This window comes from Ptiloglossa arizonensis, chromosome 11, assembly GCF_051014685.1.
Source record: "Ptiloglossa arizonensis isolate GNS036 chromosome 11, iyPtiAriz1_principal, whole genome shotgun sequence".
In the NCBI taxonomy this organism is placed as follows: Eukaryota; Metazoa; Arthropoda; class Insecta; order Hymenoptera; family Colletidae; genus Ptiloglossa; species Ptiloglossa arizonensis.
Window position 1 is genome coordinate 4,383,130 of NC_135058.1, and position 22,296 is coordinate 4,405,425.

The 22,296-nt window shown below is 40.2% G+C and overlaps 1 protein-coding gene across 5 annotated transcripts in view; it reads left to right on the top strand.

The window, feature by feature from the left end:
• Positions 1-22,296, top strand: part of Unc-13 (unc-13) — a 180,406-nt gene that overhangs the window by 146,317 nt on the left and 11,793 nt on the right. For 3 of the 5 annotated variants that reach the window (XM_076323091.1, XM_076323092.1, XM_076323093.1), the window contains exons 8-18: positions 7,223-7,364; positions 8,567-9,013; positions 11,802-11,952; positions 15,242-15,976; positions 16,457-16,678; positions 16,784-17,236; positions 17,319-17,450; positions 17,799-18,024; positions 18,675-18,827; positions 21,914-22,018; positions 22,092-22,254. In XM_076323091.1, the coding sequence (XP_076179206.1) occupies positions 7,223-7,364; positions 8,567-9,013; positions 11,802-11,952; positions 15,242-15,976; positions 16,457-16,678; positions 16,784-17,236; positions 17,319-17,450; positions 17,799-18,024; positions 18,675-18,827; positions 21,914-22,018; positions 22,092-22,254 (2,929 nt within the window). The remainder of the gene's footprint in view (positions 1-7,222; positions 7,365-8,566; positions 9,014-11,801; positions 11,953-15,241; positions 15,977-16,456; positions 16,679-16,783; positions 17,237-17,318; positions 17,451-17,798; positions 18,025-18,674; positions 18,828-21,913; positions 22,019-22,091; positions 22,255-22,296) is intronic. The other 2 variants (XM_076323095.1, XM_076323096.1) reach the window with 1 other exon arrangement.

Sequence of the window (22,296 nt, forward strand, 5' to 3'; positions counted from 1 at the left end):
ACTAGACTTTAGACATCTAATTATAGTTTAACTATACCTTCCCCCGTTACTTTTGCGAGGAGGGTAAATCTGGCGATAGAACACAAAGATTCGAGTCAGATCGTACTCGTCGAGACGAAGAAGGAAAGTATCGATAATTCTACCTTCTCCTGTTATTACTTTCGGAAACTTATATCGTTTTGGAACTACCACAAGATCGAGATCTTCGAAATAATACTTCAACGGTTGCGCGACTATAAATTCTACTTGCTCGTATAAACGAAACAACGAAAACGATCGAAACTTTGCCTGCAATTTCGCGTCTCGAACGTTTTTAACGAAGAAAACAATTTTTCAAAGTTGTTCTCTCGTTTCACGACCGATTAGGTCAAAGCTACGAGTACACCGCGATCGGTATTACGTGTCATTAGTAACGAAAGCTTTCAGATATAGCACGTACCTTCATCGTTCCACGGTTTCAGCAGCGTTATAGTTAGCTTCATCAGAACTGTAGGGCGTGTGCTCGTACAGTCGTGTTACCAGTTGTTGACCGTCAATCGAACAGCTGGCTAATTGTGAATTTGATCGACGAAGCCGCCTACAATGCTAATACACAGCTTTTGGTATAATATTATTAATCTAGTTCACGCTCGGAGGTCGTGACCGATGATAGATCGAAATAGGTCTCGTCGTTGGAAAACACGATCTGGTAATACGTATCGAGCGTGACACTTTCCTTCGAGTTTCGCTGGCATCGATCTGACTCGAAATTTGTCGATACTCGTGCCGACGGAACGTGGCAAAATCATGGTACACGTGGAAAAGAGAAACAACTTCTCGAGTAAAGACGAGACGAAGTTATGAAATAAATTTGCTGCAAAGACCGACTTCGAAGAGTCAAAAAGCGAAACTCGTTGATATTTATTCATACGGTGAGCTCGTTTATCGCTCTGACTGGGGTTTCGAAGTTTGCTCTTTCGGAGTTCAAGGTAAACTTAACGAGACCGATCTCTTTCTCGAGAAATGATCCGACCATCGATACAGGATGATTAGTATAAATTGATCGTTATTTTCCAGACTCGAAAAAATACAAAAATCTATTTAGATGAAAATGTTCACATGGATACCTTGTAATGGACATTATTGGTTCGAATTGGGGAATTCCAAGGACATAGGAACGTTAACTTTCTTTCTTTTTCACAGATTCGATGGAGTACTGAATTTTGAGAGCAAAAGTATCGAAGCGTATCCGTCTTGAAACTAATAGTTTCGGAAATATTCCACTTCCAATGCAGCGTTGAAACGCTATCTACTGTGTGGAGCTGAGAAGTTGACCTCTGGGAGGAATTTCGGACCGTATTGGGTCAGACGTTGTAGTCAGTCTTCGAAGATTACGACTAAGCAGAAATTATTCGACACTGTACACGTTTCTGGTGCACACGGCACTATATTCCGCTTAACCCAAGAATTACCTTTCCAGCTACCAGCTATTCCGGGTATTTACAGTCGAAACAATGGAACGTATTGTAAGGAAAAACAAATACCAGACTCGTACAGCAATTTTTCTGTCAGTCGCAGGTTTTTCAACCGACTATAACGTCCGATACAATACGACTTGCGTTTCACTTACAAATCTTCTGTTTCTTTCTTCTATCGCGTACCACTTGCAAGATTACAATATTTCGAGTTCTGTGATCGAACAATCGTCTATTAAAAATTAAAAAATTAATGTACCCGTTACTTTTCGTTCAAATACTTGTACTTTCAAAGTTCTGTCTTTCTTCTATCGCATACCACTTGCAAGATTACAATATTTCGAGTTCTGTGATCGAACAATCGTCTATAAAAAATTAAAAAATTAATGTAACCGTTACTTTTCGTTCAAATACTTGTACTTTCAAAGTTCGTTATTTTATTCGGTTCTATGATTCAAAAATCTCTCTATCAAAAAAAAAATCAAGTCGACCTCGAATACTCGTTACATTCAAAACAAATACAATCACGATACTATTCTCCTCAAAATACATTACTTCGTTCTCTGATTAAAAAATTTTTTCGATTAAAATAAAATCGTTATATTTCCTCGTACTTTCAAAGTTCATTATGTTATTCGGTTCTATGATTCACATATCTGTCTATAAAAAAAAATCAAGTCGACCTCGAATACTCGTTACATTCAAAACAGATATAACCTCGATACTATTCTCCTCAAAGTACATTACTTCGTTCTCTGATTAAAAAATTTTTTCGATTAAAATAAAATCGTTATATTTCCTCGTACTTTCAAAGTTCATTATGTTATTCGGTTCTATGATTCACATATCTGTCTATAAAAAAAAATCAAGTCGACCTCGAATACTCGTTACATTCAAAACAGATATAACCTCGATACTATTCTCCTCAAAATACATTACTTCGTTCTGTGATTAAAAGATCTGTTCATTTAAAATAAAATCGTTAGACTTCCTTGCCCCCCTTCGAAACCGTTTACGTCCACTCGAAGGTGTTCCCGACAGCACGGAACATTTTCCATAGATTTCTTCGACTCTCGGAAGAAGCAATCTCAACACCGGTCATTTTCTACGTATCACCCTGTAGATAACCGTGCCACGAATTTCGCCCCGCTTCGTACTTCTCTATCCTTCCCGCGCGATTGCCCCGTAGCGAATTCTAGAGTACTTTTCTCTCCCCCGTAGAGTATCGATTTAGAAGAGAGACGCTCCTTAGGCCACCCTCCGTTTAGATTTGCCCTTCGCGCGAGCCGTTCAACGCGAAGTTTAGCCGCCGCGACGCCGAAATTATAACGATCCACGCGTAGGACGCGGAACTGTCACGGCCGCGATGATGATGATGATGATGATGATCGCTACCACCGTCAGCGAGCAGGACACGTACGAAAAGAGAATCGAAAGATAAAGAGAAAAAAGAAAACGAAAACAAAAAAAAATAAAAGAAAGAAAAAAAAACTAATAATACACACACGCAAACACACACGCACACGCACAGACTCTCGAAACATCAATGGGAAGTGGACCGTGTGGGACACACGACTCTCCCGGATGATTTAACACTCGAGATTAGGTACGAGATCGACGCTCGCCGAGGACGGGAAGCATCGGCGATCGTGCCCGCTGCAATCGGCGGTGGGAAATAAAAATGGAGTTAGTAGCATGGGCATGTGTGTCTGTCCGTCTGTCCGAATCGCCAGCACGTTAACGTCTAACCAACGACGATATATATGTCTTGTATATGTATATATATATATGAACGTGTATATATATATACACACATACACACATAGACACACATTTGTTTTCACCATTTTTTTTCTTTCGACCCATCCCGGGGCAACGATAACTCGGAGAAGTTGAAGTCACTTCGAAATTGAAGGATCTAAAATTTATGGTCTGCCTTAGAAACTCGTCGTCGGACAAAGTTTTCCGAAATACTGGTGCACGGTCCTCGTAGAGTACCACCGCAAGAAAAACGACACGACTGGCAAAAGAGAAACGTCCAGAGAAACGTCCATTCCGCGGTTGAGAAGATATTAAACATTTTTTTTCTTCCATTTTAAAAGATCCGAATTAAAATTTCGAGCGTAACCTTCCGGAAGATTAAATTATCCCCTCGTTACGGTAATTACTGGGCTAACTAACTGTCGCATATCTTTTTAACTTTTCTTTCAATTTGTGAATATCGGATCTAATATAATTAATCGAATCTTTCGACAACGTTTGCCACAAGTTTTTTTGTCGATTATTTAATGCAGATTTTATTGTAGTGGATACTTGATTTGATGATCGAAAATTATTCGATCTTGTTATTTTAATCGAATTTTTCGACAACATTTGCGACAAGTTTCTTTTGTCGATAATTTAATGTAGATTTTATTGTAGTGGATACTTGGTTCGATGATCGAAGATCATTCGATTTTGTCATTTTAATCGAATTTTTCGACAACATTTACGACAAGTTTCTTTTGTCGATTATTTAATTTAGATTTCATTGTAGTGGATACTTGGTTTGGTAATCGAAGATTATTCCATTTTGTTATTTTTCTTACGGAGGGATAATACGACGACGAGATTAGAATTATAATGTTCAGAAGATTCAGTTCCGATATTTTGTTCTAGTTTTCGACTCGTTGCCTCGAATCGGGCCGCCGATAGTTGCATAAGTGTACATACCTACCTACACGACACACGCCGAGCTTTTGCACGCTTACGAGGTGTCCGCCATGAAACGTGACCTCTGAGTGCTGAGTTCGATGGTTGTTACATTGTTAGATGTGCATGAGCCTATCGGTATGATCGTTTTGATAATATAAATGGTAGATGTATGTATATGAATGTGATCGGTTTCCGTGTTTCAATAGGTCTCGAATTAAATACACGATACTCCGATTTCGTTGTCGTGTTTTCGCGTTTTCAATCAAATTTCTTCGAGATTTTTCTGTTCTGCGAAGACGAGTAAAATACATCAATGGAGCAATATTAGCAACAGAATCAATGTTCGAAATAGAACGAGAGAAACACCGTGAATTTTGTATAATTTAGAGTTAAATGGAGAATGTTTTTCTTTTTCTTTTTTTTTTTTCTTTTTTTTTTTTTTGGTGTCTGTCATGTCGTGTAATGTTTCTTAATTATTGTGATTTTTCATGCTACGCAGAGTTAAAGGTAAACGTAATTTGAATCGAGTGTCGATCGAATTACCTGTTGTCCATTATCCGAGATTGCGAAGAGGGAACGAGCGAAGAAAGAAATAAATTAGTTTCTTTAATAAAGGGTAGACGTGAAAAATATCTACGGACGTGTAAAATATCTACGGGCGTGTAAGCGAAAACGTTGAAGCCAAGAATTTTTCCAAACTCGTGAAATTATGGATATATGTATCCGCAGTGTTTTCGAGGTAGAGAGTAAAACGATAAATAATTTTTAAACGGTTTTTCTCAGCTTTCTCGACGAAACATTTTTAATATTACAAATTTATTTCTCTGATGCGAAAACGAAGAAGGATAAAAATCGATCGCGCTAATTCTGAAACTTGCGATTCGAAATATATTTTTAACTACGGTTTCTCGATGTAGCGATTTCACGCATAATGTAGAAAATAATTTCACAAGTAGGAGCACTTGAATCACTTCGTGGCTGATTTGACGAATTTCACGATTGAATGGCCGCTTCGAATGCATACATTGCATTCGAGGTTCCGAGCAGTGATTTCAACGACAGAACTTGATGGCGCGTAGAGTAATAAAAATCGAAAGGCTATTGTTGCGTATTTCTTGAAAATCACGTTTTAAAGCGGAGAATTCTCCGTTCCGACTGATATATCCCATTACCGTTATTTCATTTTTCGTTAAAATCACGATAACCCTCGACAAACCATCAATTTTTATATTTTAAATTAACTTCTGATTTTCGATGCAAATTACAATTACAAATATAATTCGTTCCAATCCGATGTGATGTAATACCTCATCTAATTATACAATCCGAAATAAATCTCTGATTTATATATATATATAAATTTAAATAATTCAAATGTAAAACAGAAATTTAGCAATATTTCCGGCGAGAGTACGTTGAAAACAGTTCTACACCAGGAGCGTGGTTAGATTTGTTTCGATTCGATTATTTAAATATTTATATATATATTTTTTCATTGCTGCACGAAATACGTAACATTGAATTGAAACAAATTTTAAAGATCGATGAAAATCTAGAAAATTAAATTAGAATTCTTCACGCGTTTAGTAAAATCGTTTTTTACTTTTTCTTAATTTTATGATTTTATGAATTACTTCCGTTGAAAATATAAAAAATTGAAGACGGTATCATAGTACCTAGATGGTGAATGATAATTTTTTACCGGTACATCGGAAGATGGATGTAAGAGGATTCTCGAACGTGCTCGAAAAATAACTTACATCGGTACCAGATACACGGTATATTGCTTTCATCCGCGATATTTTCTCGAATCGGTAATGTATAATTCGCTGCAGAAGTAATCCGCTAATTATTTCCAGCAACGTGGATTCACGATGCACGCACATCGATGAATCCGAACGAGCCGGGAGCCACTAAAAGTTTCATTGCTTCGCGAAGGGTGCGGCCCAGTTTCAAAACTCGTAATCCGTATTCGCGACCGATCAACCGGACAGTTTCCGGAGCGCATCGAGCTCGTTGATGGATCGTAACGCGTTTTAACGCGACAATTCTTAAACTCGCTTCCTCGAACCACGTGTACCAGCGTAAAGGCTTTCCGGCACGGTGCATCGATTTCGCGATTTTACTATCCCTTTTAGTGGCCCCGCGCAATCAATCTACCGTTGCTACGATTTTTAGGTTATGGTTCGCGCTGCGCGCGCAGCAAGAGAGGTCGAATCACACGGTCGAAAGTTTATTCGCGGTGTTCGGTATCGCGCCTTATCGCGTCAAGTAGTAAAAATTTAACGCTTTCGGTAAAATTTGCGTTTATTTGATATCGACGCCACGATTCTATAAATTTGGAGAACATGAAAAATTCTACCGCCGGAAATACCGGGGAAATAATCAAATAAATGATGTTCGACTCTTCGATCTTATTTCAAATATCGATTTATATACAAATACGAATCACGGTTTGCGCACGGCTTGTTAAGAAAAGGCGCGAAAATTGAATTACGTTCATTGCGGAGAATTATTTCAAATCTCGTTCAATTCGTCAAACTTGTGGTAAGACACGCGATCGAAGAGAATTAATTTAAGAAGACTTGAAAGACACGTATCGCGACTAACGATGAATGCCTCCGAGCGATGTCCTCGGTACAATGACAACTCGCCTGATCGTGAATTTTCACAATAGCGATATCATCGATCGTTTCGTATCGCTCTCGTGTGTAATATCACCCTGAATAATGAAAAAATCTTGCCGAAAAATTCCGATCGCTAAATCCGTAATTCCAATCCGGAGGCATTCTTCCCGGCTGTCCAGGCTGGAAGCTTTCCGCTCGCTCTCTTGGATATGACAACAGGTAAAGGATTGTATCGAGGATGTTTAACGACCGTGGATTGTCCGTTGAGTATATATCTGTATCGATTGAGTATTCTCGGTAAGTACAAAGCCAAGTGGAAAAAGGTGGAACTACCGAAGACCAGAGAAACTCGATTCGACGAAGTTCGGTATTGTTCGGGGCGTGTATCGCGTTAGGCAATACACGTAAGGTAATTATCTAACCATCGATTTCGCGCAACTTCCACAGTGATCTGCGCTCAGGGACTGATCGCGAAAGACAAGAGCGGCACGTCTGATCCGTACGTGACGGTCCAAGTCGGGAAAGTGAAGAAGCGCACCAGGACCATGCCGAGGGAATTGAATCCGGTTTGGCACGAGAAGTTCTACTTGTGAGTAATTCCATTACGGTTCCCGCGAACACGAGAATTACGTACCGTTGCTAATTCGCTGAAACGAAAAGAGGATGGGAAACGTTTTGAGCGCGCGTGCACGTCGTGGAAGAAAATTGATCTCCCGTTCGCGTGTATCGAAATTAAATTCTAATATTCCTCTACGGTTTCTAAATGCAACGTAACTCCCGGTGAAAATAATTTCCATCCTTTTTCCACACCCCGAAAAGCTCAAGAATCGAAAATATCGAGACAAAGTTCACCGTGTGACGAACGAGATTAAGATCGCGGCACGTGATTTATTAATATAACCCGGATAAGATTAATGGATTAGTTAATAATGTAGCAACTCTTGGTGGAACCGCAACAGTGTAGCAATACAATCAACCAGAAAGTGAAAATATGGATTCGTTCTTTCGTTTGAATAAGAAAGGGGACAATACGATACGAGGAGCAAAGAAGCGAAATTATGTTGAGCGATTTAATGACGAAGAGTAAAGTAAACTAGGAAAGGTAAAATTTAGAGAAAACATTTTTTAATGTGTCTTCTTTAGTGGGTAGATAACAGAATCGGTGTTTCTGTCGCGTTTGTTTGTATTTATTCGTCACTTTTACGTAAGCACGAAAGTGTATTGTCTCACGTGTTTAACTTTCTCGTTGATAGTGCAACGCACGATATAAATTCGGAACTTCTGATTACGAGAAGAGAAGAATCAGCCTTGAAAAGACAAAAAATGAATCTTGCGGGGACAACTTGCTAGGGGAGTTGGTATAATAAATAATACGAATCTTGTCACAGTCACTTCGCTCGATTCGATAACAAAATTCATTTCTTATAAGAATAATTTGCTGGGGCGGTTTGGTATAATAAGTAAAATAAATCTAGAACCTTTACGAAAAGACACTAAGTGAATCTTGTCACGGTCACTTGATTCGATAACAAAATTCATTTCTTATAAGAATAATTTGCTGGGGCGGTTTGGTATAATAAGTAAAATAAATCTAGAACCTTTACGAAAAGACACTAAGTGAATCTTGTCACGATCACTTGATTCGATAACAAAATTCATTTCGTATAAGGACAACTCGCTGTGGGAGTTGTTACAATAAATAATATAAATCCGGTAGCTCCTGATCGCGAAAAGAGAAAAAGCGAAACTCGATCGGTCGATTCGGTAACAGATACTGTTTTTCGTTCCCAGCGAGTGTCATAACTCGTCCGACCGAATAAAAGTGAGAGTCTGGGACGAGGACAACGACCTGAAGTCGAAGCTGCGGCAAAAGCTGACGAGGGAGAGCGACGACTTCCTCGGCCAGACGATCATCGAGGTGAGAACGCTCAGCGGTGAAATGGACGTATGGTACAACCTGGAGAAGAGGACGGACAAGAGCGCGGTATCGGGAGCGATCAGGTTGCACATCAGCGTGGAGATCAAGGGCGAGGAGAAGGTCGCGCCTTATCACGTTCAGTACACCTGTCTGCACGAGAACCTCTTCCACAGCCTGTGCGAGAAGAACGATGGCGTGGTGGCCCTGCCTCAGGCGAAGGGCGACGATGCATGGAAGGTGTACTTCGATCCACCCGGGGAAGAACTTGTCGACGAATTCGCGATGCGATACGGCATCGAGAGTATTTACCAAGCAATGACGTGAGTAAATTTTATCGATGATTTTTAGAACTTTGTAGAAGTGGGTAGAGTCAGGGTATCACCTGACACGAAACTGTGAATCTAGTTTTCAAACGAAGATCAATTTTATCGATGATTTTTAGAACTTTGTACAATTGGGTAGAGTCAGGGTATGGCCTAACACGAAACTCTGAATCTAGTAATCGAACGAATTTTATCGATGATTTTTAGAACTTTGTAGAATTGGATAAAGTCAGGGTATGGCCTAACACGAAATCCTGAATTTAGTTTTCAAACGAAGGTAAACTTTATCGCTGATTTTTAGAACTTTGTAGAAGTGGGTAAAGTCAGGGTATGACCTGACACGAAACTGTGAATCTAGTTTTGAAACGAAGGTAAATTTTATCGATGATTTTTAGAACTTTGTAGAATTGGGTAGAATCAGGGTATGGCCTGACACGAAATCGTGAATTTAGTATTCAAACGAATTTTATCGATGATTTTTAGAACTTTGTAGAATTGGATAAAGTCAGGGTATGGCCTAACACGAAACTGTGAATCTAGTTTTCAAACGAAGATAAATTTTATCGATGATTTTCAGAACTTTGTAGAATTGGGTAAAGTCAGGGTACGGCCTAACACGAAACTATTCTAATTTTACTAATTATTATACTTTCAAATATTTATTTTAACAAAATAAACAAAATAAATTTATTTGAATCTAAAAAATTCTATTTAAATAAATGATCAAATAACTGATAAATGAATCTAGTATTCAAACGAAGGTAAATTTTATCGATGATTTTTAGAGCTTTATAGGATGGGATAGAGACAGAGTGTAGCCTAACACGGAACCGTGTAGTCATCGATGATTTCTAGAACTTCGTAGAATCGGATAAAGTGTGATGCATTACGAACCAGTGAACCTAGTAGTACTTAAATAAGATTATTGAGGAAGACAATATAAATTCACCACATTTTCGTTGACTCGTAAAACATATAATTTTTCAAAATTTTAAAGAAAAATTTAACGATTGTAGATTTTTTTTCTTGGAATACTCAATTGAGATAAAGTATAATAGTATAGAATGGAAATGTATTTTGTGAAAAAAAAAATGGATATATATATATATATATATATATATATATATATATATATATATATAAAGTATATGTTTGCACTTGAAAGTAAAGCAATATCTTACTCGACTTTAGTAAACCACAAGTAAATTGTAAATATGAATCGCGTTCGATTGGTAAATTTCATTCGATTGGTAAATTTCAACTTTGTGGATTTCTGGCTGCATCCATATCGCATTTATCCGTAAATCGTAGAGTCGCATGAAATCATCGAACGCGATACCGTCATTCTAAGTATCGTGTGACACGATCTCGGTCGTCCAGGACTTATAGACCCGATACCGACAACTCAGGAATCATTTGACAGGATTTCGCTCGCACCGAACTGAATAGACTCGCCATCACCTAGAACAAAAGACTCAATAGACCCGACAGCAACACCTCAACATGATCCAACCCGATACTGTTCGCGTCAAATTGATGAGACTCGATTTCGTAACACTGGGACCATGAAATACAAACCTATTTTAAATTCATGAAATACCCACCTATTTTAAATTCATGAAATTTAACCTAATTAAATTCATGAAATTCGATACGGGCAAATGTGATAGCAAATTAAAACAAGAGATCTCCAAGAGTCTCGGAGACCTCGGAGATTGTAAAAGCTTTGAGGAATCTAACTAAAGCCGTAACAATAATTTTGAATCGATGATTGAAAATTAAAACGACCAAGCTGGAGGTTTGCACACAGCAATCGCCTGATTCAATTTCAGGACTGGGATATCAAATGAAATTACAAAAAATAATAGTGGCGTCAAGATTGAAGCAATGATCTGATAGTTCTTGTTGGAATCGGGAATTTCTAGAACTATCGTGAACATTGAGAGATTCTCAATCTTCGAGGTTCCGAAAAGTCCAGGATTCCAGAGTACCGGAGCTGTTAAGTATTTCCCAGGATATCGTAAAGTTTGGACGTATCTGAGATTCCAAAATCTTTACGTGTGCCCAGAATCTTAAATGTCCCGAGCTTCGTTCAGAAGCTCTAAGGTCTCTGGAATGTCCCCAGGTGTCCCCCGAATGGTTCTAAAAATTCACGAAAAGTCATGAATCCCAAAAGGTTTCCACTACCTCGAGTCTTTGCGATCCCGCGATCTCCAAAGATCTTTAATACCACTCGAAGCAACCGTTACCTATCAGATCCGATTGTATCCGATTCCACGAACCCGGTCTCCAAGATTTCGAGTTTCACGATCTCAGCGTCATTGACACCGAGTCTATTCACCTAGACGACGTCGAGTTCGCCGGTATCTACGTCGTTAGAATCGAGTCTTTTAACTTCGAAATGAGATCCTATCAGACGTCTACCAGACTCCCGGCACATCGTCTATCGAGCACCTTTCCATTTACATCCACGCGTGCTCGCGTATCCTCGAAATGGGGTGTTTAAATCGTTACCTACGATATACCTAGAAAATAATAAGTTGTTCAAGAAGTTTCGTCGTTCGATGAAACTTACCGAACAGTACTGTTCAATGTAGTAGTGTTCGATAAGTTTCATCGAACGACAACCTAGTACTATACTGTCCAGTAAATTTGATCGAACGACAAAACTTATCGAACAATCTAGTATAGTACGAGTCGTACAAATGTAAGGATCCATGCTGACGCTAACATCCACGGAACACTGTATTTTCTTAATAAGCAAGTTTCTCCAAAAACTTTTCAGGCATTTCCACTGCCTCTCGACGAAGTACCTCTGTCCAGGTGTGCCAGCGGTGATGTCGACCCTTCTGGCGAATATAAACGCGTACTATGCCCATACCAGTGCGAGTTCCGCCGTTTCTGCCAGTGATAGATTCGCCGCCAGCAACTTCGGGGTGAGTTCGGAAACAGGACACCAAAGACTACGTTTAGTCGCGCGTTGTTGGAAAAGAGACGGATGTAGGAGCGAACGAGAGAGAACCATGTGAAACACTGTGATTGAGAAATGCTCGTACAATTTCCTGGTAGCCTAAACCATCCATTATTCCTGCCGCGGTTCTGGTTCGCTGCTCCGGAAACTTTACAGCGAGCGTGTATCCTCGTGGTTCTATCAATTACATTCTGAAACCCTTCGATTAAGCTCGCTCTTTTTCCGCCTCTTCGACAACCGCCTACTTTTTCCTCCGAGCCTTTCCAGACTGGATATTGAAAACGTCCGAGAGACAAGGCGCCCGCGCGCAACATTCGCTCTAATTAAGATTTTAATTAAGATTTTTTTATTTCGTCCCGACTCCAACGCAACGATCCCTCCGAGGAGTTCCGTATAGTTTTCAAACGAGAAACGTGTGTGTATATATATATATATATATATATATATATATATATATATATATATATATATGTGTGCGTGTGTATCGTTAATCGAGACATCGGTGCACGTTTTTACGACGTTAATGCGTTTCTTTTTTATTTTTATTTCGACGAAGAGTGCACCGATAGCGTATTCGAGTTTCAGCAAAAGAGTGGCCACTGTTGACTATGCAGATGAACGTTCAGGATTTGCAGCTTACACCGCTCGTGACTGCAGTGGTTTTAATAAAACGATGTAAATTTTTCGGGAACTATTATTGAAAGGGGAATAAAAGAAGATGGCCGTTCCTGTTTTCAACGTTCCTGAATTATGCATGACTTAGTCTTTTTTTGGGGTGTGGTGGGGGTGGGGGGGAGGAGAGAGCACATAGAGTAAGTCGATCTTCGCCGAGAGCCTGTAAGAAAATAGGTGAATTTGTCGCCAGGGAAACAAGGTCAAGAGAAACCTACGAGAGACGAAACTTTTCGAGATAGAGACTTATCGCGATCGAAGGAAAAAAATTAATTGACCGTGTTCCAAGATTCGATTTTTACGGAAGAAATTTAAATATTTAACGGGACTGACGTGTTCGTTATTCAATATTGTATAAGTTACCTCTCGTGAGAATTTATATTAAATTTTTAATGGCCGTAGGATTCCTTCTCCTTTAATAGACAAGATTCTTAATATATCCATATATAAACTGCCACTTTACATATTGCATACAAATGATGCAAACTTGCAACGAGAATGCTTATATTAAATTTGAATGGAAACAGAAAATTTCTGACGCGTACGAGGGAACTTCTTACGATCAAAATTTCATGCTAAACTTTTACGTTTTTCTTAAATTTATTCTCCCTCTTTTGTGCAATAATTTTCCTTCGACTTTCCAAATAAGTTTCACGCGTACAGGGACGGGGCCAAATTGAACACAGTGCGTAAACTTTCTCAAAGACGCGTATCCTGGAATTATAATATTATATCGCAAAAACTTCGTCGGATAGACAGAAGTTGAATTTTACATTCGTGAATAATTTAACAGTTCGTAATAGAATATTATTTTGAAATGCATCCGTACTTTTAGCAAAATTCATAAAGTGTGTTCAGTTTCGCTCATCGCTGTAAGTGTAAAGTAATTACTTTTGTACTTTGCAACAACTATGAAGTAGCTTTACGTCGCAAAGATGTATTCGACGGAAAATCGCGTAAATCGACTCGTGGAAACAAGGAAGCTTCGTTCGTTGCTAAAGATGAATGGTAATACCGTTTCTGAAGAGAAAAGAGAGCATTCGACCTCATCCTTGTTGATGACATTGCCCAACTTAGACTACTATCGTGTACCATGAGATACTTGATAAACTTTCCCCAAAGGATAACGCGTTTCCTCTTCTGTTTGGATTTTCATTTTTCTTGTTGATCCTAAGTATCTACAGTTCTTTTCTCGCGAACGCCTCTGGGAACGGGAAGTCCTGTTAACCGTAAACAATACTGTCGACTTATCGCGCTGAATTATTAACGCTTTGGCTCCTTACCTTTTCGAAAGAATGAAGAAAAACGACAGCTCGAAAAATCGATCCGGATAAATCTTGATTTCGTTTCTTCTAGGTATAAAATAAAAATTCTCTCTAGTCGTCTTAAAGGTCACAATGTTATCGACAATATTTTGAGTCTTCTTCTGTAAGGTTTATGCATAATTTTGATAAAAACAAGTGACCATCGATATGCAGAATTTTTGACAAAAATCTGATGTATATTATAAATGAAAATGTGGATCTACAGAGCGCAACAATTGCTACTGAACTGTTGTATAATTGATAAACATCGAAATACTTTTCAAAATTTAATTTCAGAATTCAAACGATAGAAAAATATTATACTTCTGCATGTCTGATTAAAAATATACCGATTGAAACGATTCGTTCTGCAAAATCTCGAGAACACCCCGTGAATAGTGTGAATACATGTGTCTTGATTACTTTTAAATGTATAAGTAATGACATCATTCTGGAAAACAATTATCTTGATAATGATAGAGCTTCGATTCTAGCTGTATCGTGAAATGGGTTATCTATCTACAGGCGCTTAAACTTTTATTGAAAAACGATCATCGATAAAAAAATAAATCCTTATCGCGACACGGTCGATTACCACAAGTCTACCTACACCGATGTAGTACGGTACAAAAGATCAAAATATAACTTTAATGTATAAAATATAACACTTTTTAATGTATCTGTGGCATTTTATATACATTTTCTTAATAGACAAATCTTTTAACTATTTTATATTTTACACTAGTATCTCGCGAAGAACCGAATCAAAAATACAATACAATAATCTTCTCTGTATAATATATTCTCTACAAAATTGCTCGATATGGGAAGGAACATTATATAGTACAAATATAATAAATCTGTCCAACTTCTCCCCTCCATACCGAACAATATTCGTAGGAATATATTTCCGATACCATCAGTTGCGTAGGAATATATTTTCGCTACCATCGACAGCTCGCGAGACATCGCAAAGATAAGTAAATTGTCCAAATTTTCCAAAGCATCGTTCAACTTCTTAATTTCCTTTTCGATTTATCCGTCTCTTATCCGTCGTTACGACTCGAGTTCTCGCGATTCCATTCTCTGGAATCTCCAGAGAAGAAGAAGGGAATTCTCTGGTGTTCCTCTTTCCCCCGGGTTGCGAAAAAATGGCCGACCGAAGAAGTTGGGCCACCCGGCCAGCTTAACGGTTCTACGTAATTTATGGAAACTCGATACAGCGGTGGTGAAATACATTTTCCATCCGCCGTTCATGGGCCATTTCTTCCGTTCCAGAAAGAGAAGTTCGTGAAATTACTGGATCAGCTGCACAACTCGCTACGGATCGATCTGTCGATGTACAGGAACAATTTCCCGGCGTCGAGCCAGGAGAAGCTGATGGACCTGAAGAGCACCGTCGATCTGCTGACGAGCATCACGTTCTTCCGCATGAAGGTCCAGGAACTGTCCAGCCCGCCCCGAGCAAGCACCGTGGTGAAGGACTGCGTGAAGGCGTGTCTACGTTCGACGTATCAGTTCCTGTTCGAGAACTGCTACGACATCTACAACCGGGAGTTCCAGGTCGACCCGATGGAGGCGAAGAGGGACGCGGAGGACACCGGTCCGCGTCTCGAGTCCCTCGACTTCTGGCACAAGTTGATCGCCCTGATAGTCTCGGTGATCGAGGAGGACAAGAACAGTTACGCGCCCGTGCTGAATCAATTCCCTCAGGAGCTGAACATCGGTCAACTGTCGGCGGCCACTATGTGGTCGTTGTTCGCGGTGGACATGAAGTACGCGCTGGAGGAGCACGAGCAGCACAGACTGTGCAAGTCCTCGGCCTACATGAACCTCCACTTCAAGGTCAAGTGGTTGCACACCAACTACGTGAAGGACGTGCCACCGTACAAGGGTGCGGTGCCTGAGTACCCGGCGTGGTTCGAGCCGTTCGTGATGCAGTGGCTCAACGAGAACGACGACGTCTCGCTAGAATATCTCCATGGTGCCTTCAACAGAGACAAGAAGGACGGAGTGAGTGTTGTCCTTTCGATCGTTGTTCGATACAGCGATGAGGTTCGGAAACTTCGGGTACTATCGAGTCGAGAAAGCTGGACTCTCGAAACGATAGGACGTCTTGAACGTTTTCTCCATTCTCGAGAGAATGTGTCGGAATTGGTCAAGGTCTTTGTGAAAAAGTAATCCAAAATTGTGCAAGATTCTCGAGAAGAAGTAACTGTTCGGTTACGTACGTCTCGAAGGTTTTGTAAATTCTCTAGTCTCTCAAAATTGGTCGAGATCTTCGAGGAAATTCAAAGTACTATAAATTGTGCAATATTTCAGTATTTTTTATATAATTTAAAACGTTGTGTTTCAAAGTGGTTCGAAACCTGGAATTTTCTACTCGCGCAATATAACTTGAAAGCAAGATTAGATCTCAGAGATGATTAAACGCTCCCCTGTCGCAACGACTATTGGCTTTGAATATCGCTAACGTACAATATACATTTTCAGTTCCAAAAGAGCAGCGAGCACGCGCTCTTCAGCGTCTCCGTCGTCGACGTCTTCACTCAACTGACCCAATGCTTCGACGTAGTCTCCAAGCTAGAGTGTCCCGATCCAGAGATTTGGAAGAGGTATATGAAGAGGTTCGCGAAGACCATCGTGAAAGTTTTGGTCGCTTACGCTGACATCGTCAAGAAGGAGTTCCCGAGTCACCTGAAGGAGGAACGAATCGTACGTAACGCTCGAACCTCGTACTTGAAATATTGGAACCTGAAGTATTCCCGCTGTTAAGTAGATTCTCCGGATACAATTAAAACAATGGTACCCTCTCCACAGGCTTGCATTCTGATGAACAACATTCAGCAGCTGCGAGTACAATTGGAAAAGATGTTCGAGTCGATGGGTGGCGAGAAACTGGAAGAGGATGCAGCGAATATACTGAAGGAGCTTCAACAACAACTGAACGGTGCTCTCGACGACTTGGCGATGCTATTCGCGAAGAGTCTGGAACCGAGGATAACAGCTTCCGTGAAAGAGCTGGGAGATCTATTGTTGGCCATCAAGGGCGGTGGACAGGTGCAGTTGTCGCAACCTGCTCAAAGGAACAACGTCGCGGTCGAAGCTGACGAAGTTCTGCGACCATTGATGGTTCTGCTCGATGGAAGTCTCTCGTTGTACGCTGAATCTTGCGAGAAAACGGTGTTGAAGAGGCTGCTCAAAGAATTGTGGAAGATCGTCATGAGGATTCTCGAGAAGACCGTTGTGCTGCCACCTATGTCGGATAAGAGTGTATGTCACTGATCGTTGAGATTCTAGGAGAGGATTGATCACAGTAGTTGCGTGTATATTAATTTACGCGCGTGTTTTACAGATGATGTTCAAGAATCTGACGGACAACGCAAAGAATCTGGCTGCGAACGCGAAGATAGAAGACATGTCGAAGTTGTTCAAAAATCATATGGCTGGTAAACCTGACGTGAAGAATGCACTGAGCGGCGTAATGGTGAGTGATTCGTTTGGTCGCGCGCAACGCAACTGACTAGTCAAGACCACTTCTCTGACTGTAAGTTGCACTAGTAACTCCATGCTGTGTCCGTTATGTTTTTATTCGAGAGACAGAGATAAGAGGTCAACAAGGTAACGATACAGTGGAGATAGAACTTGCTTAACTATAGCTTGCAAGCCTTGGTAGTTTAATAGTACTTCCAGTGGATCTTTTTTCTTCGTTTTTTAAAACGGTCAGCGATTATTGCTCTCCAATGAAGCACTACAGTCAGGGAACACTACCGATAGCACTGTCCTATAATTTCGATTATTTTGGTAATAATGATAAAAATTCTCGCGCGCTTAGGATATCTCCAAGGAAGTAGAAAAGAACCTTTCGCCGAAACAGTGCGCGGTTCTCGAAGTCGCCCTCGACACCATCAAACAATACTTCCACGCAGGCGGAAACGGTTTGAAGAAGACGTTCCTCGAGAAATCACCGGAACTGCAGAGCTTACGATACGCTCTGAGCTTGTACACGCAGACTACGGACACCCTTATCAAGACCTTCGTCACGTCGCAGGTGAACCAAGGTAAGTCGATTCTTGGATATCGATTCTTACCAAACGCAAACCTAAATTCTCTTGCGTACGGGTAGGTAATACGATATCTTCCAACGATTTCAAACGCGTTATCGAGCGGATTGGAAATTCGAAATTTGTACAATCTTTACTATTGACCACGATAATCACTTTACTATTAACCAAGATACAATTTCTCAAGAAAAAAAAATTCTCACACATCCCCCTGCATAAATATTACTTATCATAAAATCTACACAAAATTTGAACCGAAGGTTGTCTACCCACAATTCTAACCATAGATCAAATCTTAATCGAACCCCATTTACACCGTAAAAACGAATATCTCTCGGTCGTGAGAATTGGCTCTCGTTGTTTTCCAACGGATAACTGTTCAACGACGATTCATCCATACGTTCTCATCAAAATTAACAACTGCAAGGATCTGGAAAGAAATTCTATACACGGCGCGAATGAAATTTCACTTCCATTGTGGAAACAAAATACACACGATCACTCTCTCTCGAAAAAATTGAACTCTCTTTGAAACACGCATTGTATTCGCTATCGCGCGCAATTCTACTCGGGGAAACCTGGGACACGGGGATGTTCGTTCGTACCACGATCAAATACAACCGACGTAACCGAAATTGTCGCGACAGTGCCGCTGAACACTGCGACAAAGCTACGTCAGCGTCAGCGTTCGATGAGCAGCGAGAGAGGTGGTGACGAAGGGGACGGAGCCGAGGGTATGGAAAGCCTCGAGGAACCCCTTCGCCAGAGCAAGCCCTCTCTACGTCGAGAGAGTCGACAAGGTACCAGAGAGCACTACCCTTAGAGCAGAAGCCTTGGGAATTCTTGGCTGACGTTCGGTCACTCTCGAAATCTAGCCGCTCGTTTAGGACGTAGTGGACTGTTTTGTTATTGCATTATTCACCGAGGTGTCTCGCAGGGACGATCTTCCTTCAATTTTCTTACCGTTCTTTCGCCTTGACACGCGTAATTGACGATTTCTTTTTCATTTCTTTTTCTTTCTCGATCATTACACGCGTCGTCTGCCATGCAGAGAGAAATAACACGTTATACGTTGTATCTCGAGTTTGTTATATATACGCGTTATAAAAACGTTGAAACATCAATGGTAAAGCTACGAATGACTCGATGAGGAGACCAAGAGCTCTTTCGGATGTGATACTCGTTGGATAATCACTGGTGATCAAAGTCGTTTCGAGCAACGCTGAGACTCGGATAGCTGCGACGTCAGTAGTATTTTCTTTCTTTGATGTTTAACTCGCCATTGTTGAAAACTAGTAGTTTTACAAGTCACTACCATGTGGTCAATGTAAGAATCGACTTGAGAAATCTACCGTTGGGCTTATTCAGAGGAATTGTTTCTCTGTTGTTATTCAGACTTAGATTATTTAGTTGTTGAGAGTTCGATAACATTCGATGAAAGTAACGATAAAATTGGCTGTATCGTAGAATTAAAAATTCATTGACACGCAATAGTGCATTATTGAACTCGATGTTAACATTGAACGAAAGTCTACTACTCCTTTATGAGTATTTGTTTGTATTGTTTCGTTACGGTGATTAGAGTCTTTGAATAAATGTGTAAATGAAACGAAAGACAGTGACAAATAGTCGTCAGTGTCTAAGATACTGAAAGAGAAATCCACCGATGAGACTCAATGGACTGGTATTATGTATCATCGATATCATCACACTCGGTGACCACTGAGTATCTCGTCTAAAAGAGCCCTAAATTTTGCGCGATAGTCGACTCGTCGACCCTTTCGGTGCTACGACAGCTTGTAAGAGTTCCAATGGAACTATCAAGAGCGCGGATAAGCGCTTATAGGCGTACAAACAGGATCAATTCGCTAATCATAGTAGTTGCTCCGCACGTGGCGTAAGCTAAGCCTTCTACGGCCGGACCAGTATGAATTGACCGTTCAAGGTCGCCGAGAACTTATCCCCACCGCGTCGTTATTCGTGAAAGAATCACACGAAACATATGTACACAAATTTGAACGAAACTTTGCGAGCAAGTATAAAATCGAAAAACATTCGACTGTTTTCGTACACGCTCAATATTTGACAAGACATTTAATGACAAACACTCGATACTTTACGAGATATTTAATAACAAATACCATGTGTTACACGCTGCGTACCTTACATACTTACATATATTATCAACCGCATATCTGAAAGAATTCTACCCTAAATGGAGAAACATTACTTAAATATTCTAAATTAAAGAAATATTACTTTTTATACAACGAAAGGAAATGCACCTCGATAATTCAACACGAATCGAGAGATTGTTTTTAACTCGTTGTATTGCAGAAATCCACTTCTTTCATCTCGATTCACTTATCCGGAGTAAAGTTCGTTCACTCAACCGGGTGATGCTGTATTTAAAGTACACAAGACAGGCATCAACGTGTAATACGTCTCTTTTATTGTTAAATACTTCTTAAACTGTTGCATGCCTATGTAAAACGATTGAATACAAGATAACATTTATCGAGTCTCTGTACACGAATTCCTTCGTCGATGAAAATGATCGCGATGCAACATTTAAAGTGTGTAACTCGATTTACGGTGAAACGACCTCGAACGGCCAACGAAATTTTGCTCCAACTGTAATCTTAGAATCGAAAGGGTCGAAATCGTCCCAAAGACCTCTCGGTGATCGATAGTTGTATTAGATAGCGCTGCTGCTATCACTACTGCCGCTGTTGCTGCTACTACGGAGAACCTTGCCAAAATCACAGTGCGCATCCTTCAATCATCTACTTCAAGGCTTTGATACGCATACACGTACCACACACGTATGAATCTTGTTCAACCGATCACTGCCAATTCACCGTTTCGCTATTCTACGTGATCTCTTCCGAAGATCGTGTCCAAGCTCCGACAATTGTACAACGTTACCATTTTTTCTATCGACGGAGTGTCAAGACGATCACACGTAAAGTATAGAGATAGTGGACTGTCAAGTGCAGCGTACCTGCACAAAGAGCACCGGAATCATATGCACCAAGCTCCGAGGACAACATCCAAGATTTGCGGCGAACTGATCCTTGGTCAAGGGAACACGAAGTCGAGAAATTCAAATCTTTGTTACATCTACGAACGTTCGATATCATTTTAAATTCACTGAAAGTGATCTTTAACCGTAGAGATTCATACGGTACAGCGACTTCGTCTTCTCTGATTGATACTCAAAAAGGCAAAATTTCATGCATATTGTTAGAGCATGTAATCTGCTCTAGAAATAGACAGAAACAAAGGAACATCGTGAATTGTCGAACAACAATTTGGATGGAACTTTTCCTAAATTTTCGTCGGTCCCATTTATAAGAACTGTAGTATATTTTGTTGTCGGTACTCTTCGATTTTGAGGAGAAAAACGTCCCGTTTGTGCTTACGTGACTCTTGGATTGTAAAAGATATTGAAAAAAGTTTCCAAAGAAAGTACCATTTTTGGAGATCTGTGAATTAGTAGGAGAATACGTTGGAAAAAATTTCTACCAATTTACAAGCCCCTAAAACCGGTATAACTTTGATTTCGAACACGTCTCAGTATCTTTTGTAATTGAAAAACACGAAGTGGTTAATAAAAAATGGCTTCTTCCTTGAAATCGATAAGTAACAACAACCAAGTATGACACAGCCCTCAGGTTGGAGGAATGAAAATTTGTGCAAAGTTTCATCGAAAATCGACATCCGATAGTTCGCGTTGTTTTCTTGCAAGTATAGAATCCTAGCATAAAAACTTTGAATTTTTAGCATCGAATAGAAGCGATGGAAGCTCTCTTTTCTCTCTCGTAGCACTTAGAGTCTACAACGGTGAACGATCGAATAGAATATCTAATTGTTGCTAATGAAGTTCCAGATACCGCCGGCTCGGAAGAAGGCTCCGTGGGAGAAGTCAGCATCCAGGTGGATCTCTTCACGCATCCTGGAACCGGTGAACAAAAGGTCACCGTTAAAGGTACAGTTCGTTTCGTTTTCTGTTGCAAGAATCGTTCACTGGTCTTTACCATCGTGAAAATCTCGCGTTTCAGTCGTCGCTGCGAACGATTTGAAGTGGCAGCTCGCTACGGGAATGTTCAGGCCGTACGTTGAAGTGAACCTAATTGGACCACACCTGACCGGAAAGAAGAGAAAACAATCGACCAAGTCGAGGAGCAACAACTGGTCCCCGCAGTTTAACGAGAATTTCGATTTGTAAGTGCAGAATATAAAGATTGATCTTTTACACCAGTAGAT